The sequence below is a fragment of the Saccostrea cucullata genome, unplaced genomic scaffold (genome assembly GCF_032062105.1).
Source record: "Saccostrea cucullata isolate Sc308-1 unplaced genomic scaffold, CSIRO_AGI_Scuc_v1 ctg628, whole genome shotgun sequence".
Lineage (NCBI taxonomy): Eukaryota > Metazoa > Mollusca > Bivalvia > Ostreida > Ostreidae > Saccostrea > Saccostrea cuccullata.
Window position 1 is genome coordinate 191,682 of NW_026927928.1, and position 12,486 is coordinate 204,167.

At 34.4% G+C, this 12,486-nt stretch overlaps 2 protein-coding genes across 2 annotated transcripts in view; both read right to left on the minus strand.

Annotated features, from left to right (window-relative positions):
- The window catches only part of LOC134275893 (protein mono-ADP-ribosyltransferase PARP14-like), a 29,849-nt gene that overhangs the window by 11,970 nt on the left and 5,393 nt on the right, over positions 1-12,486 (minus strand). Inside the window, exon 2 of the mRNA XM_062758174.1 lies at positions 11,675-11,877. Coding sequence (XP_062614158.1) covers positions 11,675-11,837 — 163 coding nt within the window. The 5' untranslated portion in view covers positions 11,838-11,877. The remainder of the gene's footprint in view (positions 1-11,674; positions 11,878-12,486) is intronic.
- Positions 8,826-11,068, minus strand: LOC134275894 (protein mono-ADP-ribosyltransferase PARP14-like). The gene is made up of 3 exons (XM_062758175.1): positions 10,607-11,068; positions 9,461-10,261; positions 8,826-9,345 (listed from the first exon to the last, which is right to left on the minus strand). Exons 1-3 carry the CDS (start codon positions 10,782-10,784, stop codon positions 8,834-8,836), a joined length of 1,491 nt encoding a protein of 496 aa, XP_062614159.1. The 5' UTR covers positions 10,785-11,068; the 3' UTR covers positions 8,826-8,833.

Below are 12,486 nucleotides of genomic sequence, written 5' to 3' on the forward strand. Positions count from 1 at the left end.
TGACGCTATCTTTTAAATGGCATATAGGTCTCCTAACTTTTCAGCTAAATCCGTGTTGCCGATATTAAAGGATGTCTTTGACTATAGTTACAACTAGAGGTACTGTGAGCAACGAGCTCACCAAATGATACCCCACCTCCCAAATGATTATAATATCAAAGTCCCTGTTCCGCTCTTGGAGACCCGACATAAGAGTCAGATCAAAAAGTAAAATAGGAGGTGCACAATTGCACTATGTAATAAGAATCTTTGAAATTGTCATTAAATTTTATTCAGTGATATAGGAGGAGTTGCGGATAAGAGATGGGTACCCCAAAGCGTAACAGACGGACGGACATACCGATTACTATATTCCCTCCCGCTTTTCAAGCCACGGTATAATTACGAAGGTTGGTCCAAAAGTTTGTGGAATTCTTTCTAAAATTGTATCGCATAGGCATCAGAACCGGGGGGAGGGGGGATTTGAAAATATTGACTTAGTATTGGCATTGATCATAGCGGCGTAGGTTTAGCCCCCCCCCCCCCCACACACACAGAGACACGTTGTAGTATATGGTAAAAATCCTGAAAGTGGTATTGTTTGGGGAAAAAGTTTGTACTGAAAGAAGTTTGAACCCCGAAATTGGATTTTCGTGCGTGGACAATGGACATTTTTTTGCTTGTCAGGTTTTTTTTTTGTAGGTCTAAAAAATTCTCTTACACTAAATTCACTTACACTTAGCCCCCCCCCCTTTTCAATTTGCTTCCGACGCCAAGGTATCGTGATTTAATAAAAGCAAACAATAGGCATGCAACAATACTGGGAAATTTCACCAAGTTCCAATCACCAACTAGAGGTACTGTGAGCAATAAGCTCACTAAATGGCAACCCCTTTCTTCTGCCTCCCATTTGAATATAATGTCAGTGCCCATGTTTTGCTATCATGGGAAACCCCAAATATGCGTCGGATCAAAATGTAAAATAGGACGTGCACAATGGCAATATGTAATAAAGATTATGTGGAAGTTTCATAAAATTTCATTCAGTGGTATGAGAGGAGTTTCGGATAAGAGATGAATGAAAATTCTTTAAAATTCTTCTCAAGAATAGCAAAGTCATGAATTATCATATTTATATGGAAGCATCCTCAGGTACTGTAGATTTAAGTTTGTTCAAGTCATGACCCCTGAGGGTAAGGCGGGGCCACAATGGCCGATCAAAGTTTTATATAGAAATATATAGGAAAATTCTGGAAAAATCTTTTTCTCAAGAATAGCAAAGCCATGAATGATCATATTTTTATAGAAGCATTCTCAGGTAGTGGACATTCTATTTTCTTCAAATCATGACCCCTGGGGGTATGGCACGGCCACAACATGGAATCCAAGTTTTTACATAGAAACATATAGAAAAAATCTTGAAAAATCTTCTTTTCAAAAATAGCCAAGCCATGTTTAGTCCTATTCATATGGAAGCATTCTCAGGTAGTGTAGATTCAATTTTGTTCAAGTCATGACACCTAGGGTAGGGCGGGGCCACAGTGTTAGTTCAAATGCAAAGGGCAATAAAACCAGAGGTAGTCAAAAAAATATGCAAGCATTCTTAGTTAGTGTAGATTCAAGTTTGTTCAAATCAGACCCTTTCCGTTTTAAGGATTGGTTGGGACCACTAGTGGGTTTAAACTTTTCAATAATAAACTGATTTCTGCTTTTTTTTCCCTAGCCACATTGCTCAGGTGAGCGATGTGGCCCATGGGCTCTTGTTTTATTTTTTTGTAAATACTTTGCTCAAGCGGTCGAGGGGACATTTTAGTCCCATATTCTGTCGAAAGTTGTTTTTGATGTATTTTAAAGAAGATAAAATTTAACTACATGTATTTTGGAGTCAAAAATTACTAGTACATTTGGAATTAAAATGAACTGGTGACAATTATGAAAGACCTGCTTAAAAAAATAGTGCGAATACGTCAAAGTTCAGTCTGGCAAGAATCAATAGGTCATAGGCACTATCTTTATAATTTGAAGAATGGTAAATTTTCTCCTGGCAGACGATTGGGATTTAATGTCCCTAGCTTTAGCTAAATGGAAAACCATTAAAAAGGGCATTAAATGTCAAAATAAATATTGGTTGATCATAATTTTTCGTATTTAATTTAATAGGCACTCTGAACAAAAAAAAAGATACAATGTACATTTTATTGACATATATATCAAAGGGATTGGACACAAGTTCCAAAAACATAGATAGTCCTTTCCCATAATACAACAATACAACATTCAGTGCTTACTCAGTCAAGAAAGAAATTTTCAACTTAAAGTTGAAAATTTTGAAATCATTTATCCACATAACAGAATATGTCTTATTTCACAATCCGCCTCCTTTATTCAGTCACTCCTTTCGCTGCCAGTTCTAATTATACCTGCTTTAGATAAGTGGGATCTGGATATCCATGCCTATAAAATAAATAATATACTTTGTTAAAACCATGAATAAAAATGAAATAAGTAACATTTTCAGCTAAAAGTATGAAAGCGCCTTTCACGCACGTTTTCTTGTTTTCATCAATGTGGAGATAACGAACAGTATTCGAACTCAAAACTCCATGAAACATTACCAACGGGATATTTGATTATGGTAAAATTCTCTGTCATTCTTGGTCTTTTAGTAAGGCGTGGCATTCTCGACCCTACGTAATCTCTCAAAAAACGACATATATTCTCATTGGTTAAGAAATTTATAACATCAACAACTTTCAGTTGTTATTGAAAACGATGGGATGATTAAAGCCCATCTCTTTGCCATACGAAACGCTATCACTGGATCCTCGCTACACTCGTTAACATTCACCCAAATTGCTATGTATCACATGTATAATTCAACAGAGAATAAAAAGCTGTGTAAATTTCAATGCTAATTATGCAACTTCGAGAATACCAGGCCTTACTGAAAGCCCACGAATAACAGAGAATCTTAAAATTTAGAGGAGGCCCGCCCCTCCTTTTGTTTCCAAAATATACATAAGATTAAAGAAATCAATTTTGGTGTGGTTGTTGGCCACTACCGGCCCCAATCCAAAACTGCCTCCCCTTTTTCAAGATTCCTGGATCTGCCACTGGACATGTGCTGCAAATAATTAACATTTCAATGGGAAAAAAAGGATCCTTATATGAACCATGCCCTATCCTAATATACTTATGAATTATAATTATTATTTTAAAATGCTGGAACACTGTAAATACTTGTATCTCGAATTGATCATATGCTTATGAGAAAATCAAAGAAACTGAATGGTATTCAAGTTCTTTGATTTTCTCCTAAGCATACTCAGTTGTATAAAAGTTCTGTATATAATAATTGTTGGCAATTTTTTTTATCAACGCATTGGATAATAAGGAAAGGGAAGTGAAAGATACATGTATAAAAATCAACATCAAGAATTCTAGATATCTTTTGTTGATATACCAGCATTTTCAATCATAAAGCGAAGTAGAATATTTCAATCTAAATTTTGGATAAATCGACTTGTCGAAAAGGTTAATGTTGGGTTTTTATGCTCTCCCCTTCCAATTTTTAAGAAAAGCTGTTTTCAACTAAAGAAATCTTTCTATATTAATCTAAATGTGCTTGAATAAACAAGAATAAACAACAAAGAAAATGACGAACGCTTGAGCTCCTGTGTTTCGTTGGGTTTTGTGCTGGATGCCATTCCAGATGATGACATTGTTCTTTCCTGTGGTTAAAGAAGACCCAATGGTAAAGGTGAGCCGTCGATCGAACGCCTTTTTAAGGAGTCTCAAGACTGTTTGTCCTTCTGTGTTGTCTGGAAGATAGGCTTTTCTCTTAGTTCCTTCATAAGGCTGTCTTGGGTTGGGGTGTTCAAGCTTTCGTAAAGTAAATGCACACAGTATAAGTTTGAATATACTTAAACTCATACGACGTTAAGATTTCTTTTTAATATCTGATACCCTTTTGTCAGGATTGGAAAAGTAGTGCTCTATAGATGCTAGTCATAGATCATACCACTCCATAATATCCTTGTCTATAGCTTTTAATGACTTTAAGAAAGGTAGGGACATATGGAAGTTTAATAATTCTTTACTTCATGATGAAAATTATTTAGATTGTATTAAAAATGTAATTTTAGAGGTTAAGAAACAGTATGCAATCGCAGTGTATAACTTTGACAACATAGATAATATTCCAGATGCCATTTTTATTTCATTGTTAATGATCAGCTACTTTTAGAAAAGCAAAAACAACGAGAAGGATTTAATAGAAAGTATTAAATTATTAGAAGAAAATGTGTGTGAAAGTAATATTGATTAATTATATAGTAAAAAGCAAGATTTGGAGAACATTAGAAAACATAAACTGCAAGGTACTTATATCAGTAGTAGAGCAAAATGGGTTGAAGAAGGCGAAAAACCATCACACTACTTTTGTGCATTAGAATCTAGAAACTTTACTAGTAAGATCATACCTAGATTGGAGGATAATAATAGTAATGCTACTTATGACCAATCAGAAATCTTAAAGGAAGGAAAATTATTTTATGAACAACTATATAAAAACAGTACAGTTAACCCAATCTACTGATCAATGAGTTAAATAATGAAGAAATACCAAAGCTTTCTAGTAAAGAGACAGAATCTATAGAAGATGAAATTACTTTGGAAAAAGCCTCAGAAACACTCTACAAAATGAAACCTAATAAATGTCCAGGGTCTGATGGTTTTCTGCTGAATTTTTCAAGATGTTTTGGAAATATATTGGTCCCTTTGTAGTTAGATCTATAAACTAAAGAGATAAGAGTGGAAGTTTCTCTATTAAACAAGGACATGGTATTATTACACTTTTACCAAAAGATGATAAGCCAAGACAATATACTTAAAGAATTGGAGACCAATAACTTTGTTAAATACTATACTATAAAATTGCATCGGGCACTATAGCAAATAGATTAAAAAGATACCTTGACAAAATTATTAACGAAGATCATACAGGTTTTATCTCTAATAGATATATAGGTGAAAATACAAGGTGAATTTATGATATGATGCATTATACGGAAGAAGAAAATATACCTGGGTTATTATTACTTATTGATTTTGAAAAAGCCTTTGATACTTTGTCCTGGAATTTTATTCAAGGACCACTTAAATTTTTTAACTTTGGCCCCTCAATTAAGAATTGGGTGTCACTTTTTAATACGGATATTACATCTGCAATAAATCAAGGTGGTTATCTCTCTGGTAGAATTAACATCCAGCGGGGTTGCAGACAAGGAGACCCATTGTCCCCTTATATATTCATTATAAGTGCGGAAATATTAGCAATCCAAATTAGATTAAACAAAAATATTAAAGGAATAACTGTGAACAATGTTGAAAAAAAGATTTCTCAATTAGCTGATGACACTTCTCTTATTCTTGATGGTAGTAAAGAATCCCTTAAAAACATTAAACAAGAGGCCCAGGGGCCACAGCGCTCACCTGAGCACATCGGCTAGAAAAAAAGCACATATCAGATCAGAAAGTTTACTGGGGGGCGTGAATTTTAACCCCCCAAGGGGTCATGATTTGAAAAAAATTAGAATCTACACTACCTGAGGATGATTCCATTTAAATAGAAAAATATCACTAATCATGGCTTTGAAGTACTTGAAAAGATTTTAAAAGGTTTCCCTATATATCCCTATGTAAAATTTTGGTCGGCCATTTTGGACCCACCCTAGCCCCAGGGGTCATGATTTGAACAAACTTAAATCTACACTACCTGAGGATGATTCCACATGGGTTTCATCTTTCCTGGCCCAGTGGTTCTTGAGAAGAAGATTTTTAAAGATTTTTCATATATATTCCTATGTAAAACTTTGGTCGGCCATTTTGGCCCCACCCTAGCCCCGGGGGTCATGATTTGTACAAACTTAAATCTACACTACCTAAGGATGATTCCACATGAGTTTCATCTTTCCTGGCCCAAAGGTTCTTGAGAAGAAGATTTTTAAAGATTTTTCCTATATATACCTATGTTAAACTTTGGTCGGCCATTTTGGCCCCACCCTAGCCCCGGGGGTCATGATTTGAACAAACTTGAATCTACACAACCTGAGGATGATTCCATATGAGTTTTATCTTTCCTGGCCCAGTGGTTCTTGAGAAGAAGATTTTTTTTAAAATGCCATTAATTTTTCTCTAATTCATATTTATCTCCCCTTGGAAAAGGGCGTGGCCCTTCATTTGAACAAACTTGAATCCCCTTTACCCAAGGATACTTTGTAGCAAGTTTGGTTGAAATTGGCCCAGTGGTTCTTAAGAAGAAGATGAAAATGTGAAAAGTTTACAACGACAACGACTACGACGACAACGACAACAACGACAGACAACGGACAAATTTTGATCAGAAAAGCTCACTTGAGCCTTCAGCTCAGGTGAGCTAAAAACTAAAGAGTTTTTTCCCCAGAAATGTCTGTGTTACACATTAATTATGTCAAAACTCTTAAAGTATGGATGGGCTCCAAAAAGTTTAGCAATGAAATATTACTGCCAAATTACAATCTTAACTGAGGAACTACTAGATTTACTCTTCTAGGAATACATTTTGATGTGTAGTTGGATAAGTTACTACATTTAAATTATGATCCCAAGCTAGTACAGGTTAAATCAATACTTAAACAATCGGTGAAAAGGTACCTAACTCCAATTGGGAAAATTAGTCGTTAAGACATTAGTTTTACCTTTACTAAATCACATTTTAATGTCAATACCAAATCCCACTGAATCATACTGCAAAGAATTAGAAAAAAATATTCTTCTCATTTCTCTGGAATAATTCAATTCATAGGGTTAAAAAAGATGTTATTGTTAAAATTATGAAGATGGGGGATTGAAAATGTTAAACCTTAAGTCTTTAATATCTTCTATGAAATTATTTTGGATAAGACAGCTCATTTTTACAAATAGGGGTATGGAACATCTCATCCCAAATTTGAACTTAGACAAATTTTTAAACTGTGGAATTGATTGTGTCACAACCTTTCTGAAAATTTTGAAAAATAAATTTTGGATAGACGTTTTCAAATCCTGGATAACAATACAATATCATTAGATAGCGTCTGAGGTTGCTGGTGACTCACCTTTGTTTTATAACCCAATGCTTCGTTTTGGGGGGAACCTTTCTCTAATAAACAACATGAGACGAGTTAATGATATCATAAATGAAGATGGTTCTTTTTCAAGTTTTGAATCTTTTTGTACTTATCCCATGATTAAGATGATTTTTTTTTAGAATATAGTAGTATTATTCATGCTATTTAGTCTTGGATTAAAAATTCTGGCCTTGACATACCTATCAAAAAGCTAGAAAAACCCATTAGTTATGAGAAATATTTATAAGTTGATAAAATGTCACAAATCCAAATGTTTTTATGAAATTCTTAATCAACTCTTCTGTGTCAACAGGTAAAACAAAGTGGAGTAAGATTTAACAGATCGACAATAAGGAATGGAAAAAAAATCCACAAAGTACCCTTCAGAGTGACAAAAGACTGTAAACTCCAATGGTTTCAGTATAGAATTATAAACAGAATTTTAGCAACAAATTTATTTTTATTCAAAATTAACAAAAATGACTCTAAGTACTGCAATTTTTGTCACGGAAGAAGAAACAATAGAACACCTTTTATGCGAATTAATGTGAATATACACAATTATTTCAAGAAGAATTTGTACTTTTTCTTGAAGATAAGTCTGGTCTAGTCATCAATATTACGAAAAAATCTTTTATTTTAGGTTACATTGAGAATTATACTGATATTCAAAATACTTTTATCCTTTGGCTGAAATATTATGTTTACACATCAAGATGTACTAAGAAACCTTTGAATTTATGTGCTGCAATATCACAAATGAAGTTTTATTATGAAACACACAAATTTATCTCTTATAGAAAGAGTGGAAAAGAAAAATTTGATGCGCAGTGGAACAGATGGAACCAACTTTTTTCTTAACTCTCTCCCTCTCCTTTCTCTCTCTTCTCTCTCTCTCCTATCTCTCTCTCCGTTATCCCTCTTTCTATTAAAAAACACATCATGTATTAATATAGTTATGGACTCTTTTGGTGTTGAATATGGTTTGTTATTCACCAGAAAAATATTCATATTGACCGAGGCGAAGCCGAGGTCAATATGGATATTTTGCTGGTGAATAACAAACCATATTCAACACCAAGAGAGTCCATAATTGTTTTATAATATAGTCCGAATTTGGATATTTAGGTCTAAAACATCGAAGGCTTATGGTGACACCATTTTCATTATAACAAACTTCCGTCGTTGAAAAAAAATGTCCAGATTGCAGTTTGTCACTTCCGTGTTTTTCTATCCGCGAGTTTTGCTGTTTAAGACATCCAAATGTTTAAAATTAATCCTACAATAGGTTTGTATGATATATTTCCAGCTCAGATACGTAGCTCGCTGCGGCCGTTGCAACCATTGTTTACAACGTTGTTTGAGGTGTTGATTGTGACGTCACAATGCCGCTGCACGCGCAATGACCCTCCGGTGAATACGGCCGCAAATCCAGTGAATATGTAGTGTTATGAACTGTTTGCGCTTGTATAGATTATATAGGGAATATAAATAGACTATATAATAATTCAATTTATAATATTGTAAAAGAGATGTGAATAAAAAAAACTCATATGATCTGTCATCTAATACTGGGAAAATCAATCATGAACTATTTTTTTAACGTGAACCTAGATAGCGTTTTGCCAATTAATCTTTTTAAGCAATACTACTGATGTTTATCTGTGATACCGCAATTTCCCAGCAAAGACATACAGTATTATTGGTTATATACTCAACCCTTGGATTCCATCTGGAAAGTGGTACCTTATTATTATACTCCCATGGTTCTCGTATCCTGGCAAAGAGAAAAGCTTAGTTTTACATTTCATTGTTCCGTTTTCAGGTTGGTTTCCTTTAACACTATTACGTCTGTGTTCTTTGAGTGTCAAGGGTGGTTCCCCTGATTGCCACAGCTGATCCCAAGTCCTTGCTCTTTGCAAGCTGAAATCTTCAGATAAATGGTTATATGTCCTCTCAGACTCCGCCATGCTACTTCTTTTGTTAAAATTTCCCGATTTGCTCCTGAAGAGCGACGCATGCGCAGATTTGAAAACATCAGAACAGCTATTATTTTCAAAAGCATCAATCAGGGAAGATGTAACTTTCGTGTTATGGTTGACAAGATGTATCTCTTCAATATGACAGGTATCTTGTCTTTCAAAAGCAAATTTTGAAAAAACGTAGAACCAGGCCTGGCAACATTTTTGGAGACCAGACTTATCCTTTTCGATAAAACCTGAATGAAAGAAAAGAATATCATCGACATTAACCCTGTTCACACAATCACCATTTCATTAAGATAAATGTAAATTTAAAAAAAAACATTTTTTTTTTTCAATAAAATCACCAACCTCCTCCAATTAGCGGAATTGCGACTTTTTTCCAGAGCCGAATATTTATTTCATCAATCAGTTTCCCAAGATGAAACTTGTACTCCTCCAATATGCGATCCTCTGTAGTATATAACTGATTAAGAACCAAATGCGTCACATATTTAGCTCCAAGTGCACCTCCCTTGCAGTGGAAGATATCACCTAATTTGGCCGTGCGTTTTCCTCTTATCATTATTTCAAAATCTTTTTCATATTCTTGACCTCCGGCCTTTCTGACTGCCTCTTTCAAGAATCCAGCACGTGACAAAAGATTGTCAACTCTTATAACGATACCATCTCCATGGAACTTCACTATACTTCCGGTGTAAATCTTGACAATTAATCCATTACTAAACTGAAAACCTTTCACACAAATGTGGCCTAGTGTTGTGTCTGGAAGTCTTACCAGCTTTGCACTAGGTATTCCTCTTTCTGTTGAGATGAATGGCCTATTTACCTCGGGAAGATCAACTTGTTTGTATTTTGCCGTTTCTTTCGGAACATCCATACTGATTTTTTTAAGTTCCAGAGTTTTCTCTGAGCTTGATGGAGTAATCCACTGAATATGCGGATACTTTTGCTTTATTGTGGCCATGTTAATTAAAGTTTTACTTTTTTCGAAGTCTTCAAAAGCTTCTCTTATGTTTTGTACCATGACAGGGTCTATATCAACAAAATGTATATCCCGTATCGAGCTTTTCAATCCATTATCTTTACTAAATTCGTGAACAGAAACAGCGTATATCTCTGCAGTCAGTTCTTTTGGGGCTTCGAATTCACCTTCAATCAAAAGAATTAATAATCATAAAATATTACAGTGTTGTAGAGTTTAGCTCAGGTGAGCTAAAATTTATAAAATAAAATCGAGCATTGCTGCTTTGTATTCTTGAGGGTCTGTCCAAAACACACAAAAAGAAACGCATGTCCCTTATATACTTTTGTAGCTTAAAACTTTAACATAAAAGATATCATGAATTTGAATAAGTTATCACTTAGGCCTACTAGACTTGGTATTCAGTTTGAATGAAGAATATCACCTAATAGATTCAAATTTGTATCAATTTTTCGAATAGGTGATATAACAAAATTGCAACTAAAACAAAAAAAGCACCTCACATTCAATACCTGCACTAATGGCTGAAAAGGCAATAGACGTTGCTCTCTTTCTTTGAGCCATTTCAAGGGCATTTAAGATTGTCTGCTTTAAATCAGAAAGGCAGTCCATTTTGTTCGGGTACTTCTTCCATCTTGGTCCAATAACATGCAAAACGAACTTAAAGTCCAGCTTGCCGGCTGATGTCATGGCTACTTGAGTGACCTTCAACTTTCCATATTTTGCGATATATGCTTTCGATTCCTCTGTTAGTGTTTGACCTGCAGCTTTTGCTATAACTGCTGCCACGCCTGCGCGATGACCTAAATCCTCACTAGCAGCATTCACTATAACATCTACATCAGCATTCAGGATAGATTCACAATATACCTAGACGTTTGTTTCCTCTTTGGTGGTACAATGAAATTTTGAAAGCATTTTAATTTTCCTCTCAAGTTCCCTGTGAGAAGAAATTGTTTTTTCACTTCTCTCAGTATGGGGGGAATTTGGGGCTGACTTGAATAAAAATTATAGTAATAAAATTAAATCTTCTTTAAGTATAGGTTTTTACATTGAAATATAAATATTTTTCATGTTGATCTACCTTTCTACGGTCATCATTGGGATCTTCGATGCCAGTTTTGTGTTCTTGAAATTGCTCTTCGCGCAAAATCAAACTATCCTTTACCACTGTACTACATTCATTTTGTTGATCATCACAGTCTTTTTGTGCATAGTTCTTGTCGCTGGGTGAGGCATCTGAGATAACATTGTTAACTTTTGAGGCGCCTTTCAAAAGAGGAAATTTTCTATGAAGCAGATATACTAGATAATTAACGATTTTTTAAAAATATAATTAGATGTTCACACTACCTGTATCTAAGATAGGTGGAACCCAAGATTCTCCTTCCGTTTTTTCAGCAACTGTAAATGAGTAAACAGATAAGTAAAATTGGTAAGAAAATATGTCTAGAAGCTATCTCAAATATTTTTTTTTAAATAAATTGATAGCAAGGTTATTAATTCTTTTTTTAATTTCTATTTATTTATTTATTGTTATATTTTACTATACAATGCACATACATATATGCTTGATTTACCATCATTCCTACTAGAATAATCTGTAACAAAGTGTTCTCCATTTTCTCTTATGTGTTTTTCTTCGCAATTTTCGCATAAAGCCCTTTTGCAAACGATACAGTACCGTCTCACCCCTCCACGACACAGCAAACATTTTATGACGTCTTGGGCTGTGTTGGCCATTGTAGAACAATCTATGCGGAAATGCCACCAAAATTATGAGCTATCAAAGATAAGATTGTACAACTTACTTGCATTTATACATATATATCTATATATACATGATAATGTATATATAGAAAAATATATAATTGTGATATCATTTCTTTGAAGTACAACGTCGCAAACCACGGGTTTTGAGTCCGCAAAAGAGAATCGATGTAAATCACTCGTGGGTTACCGACGATGTTTGAAGTAGGCCTGTCAAGGAATATTCGAGTACTCGATTATCGTTCGTTCATACCGACTAGGCATCGACTTTCTTTACTCGGTTATTCGTTAAAAATTTGCTACCTATTAGAAATTTTAAAAATCTCGGCAATAAACTTGGATCCAGCCAACTATTTCATTAACAGATCAATGATGTCATGTGTAAAACTCGGGGGTAGGGCTTGACTATTTAAAGAAAATTATTTATATGTTTATCAATGTATGTCCTGCAAACATACCTCCAAAAGTTTTAGTATATTTAAAAAGATGTCATAATGGAAGGAAAAAACTTGCTGTACATGACACACGATCGATGCATCATATGCCAACTCCGTCAAACATACTCATGACTTGAAGTGAAACTTTTCAAAAGTAAATTTACCGCAAAATTGCATCTTCGCAA

What these genes read in the sequence shown, in the direction of transcription:
- LOC134275894 (XM_062758175.1), bottom strand. Translation starts at nt 10,784, where the DNA reads ATGACATCAGCCGGCAAGCTGGACTTTAAGTTCGTTTTGCATGTTATT. An exon ending in CTTTTCAGCCATTAGTGCAG is followed by an intron (nt 10,262 to 10,606) that starts GTATTGAATGTG and finishes TTTTGATTGAAG; the next exon opens with GTGAATTCGAAGCCCCAAAA. An exon ending in AATTCCGCTAATTGGAGGAG is followed by an intron (nt 9,346 to 9,460) that starts GTTGGTGATTTT and finishes TCTTTCATTCAG; the next exon opens with GTTTTATCGAAAAGGATAAG.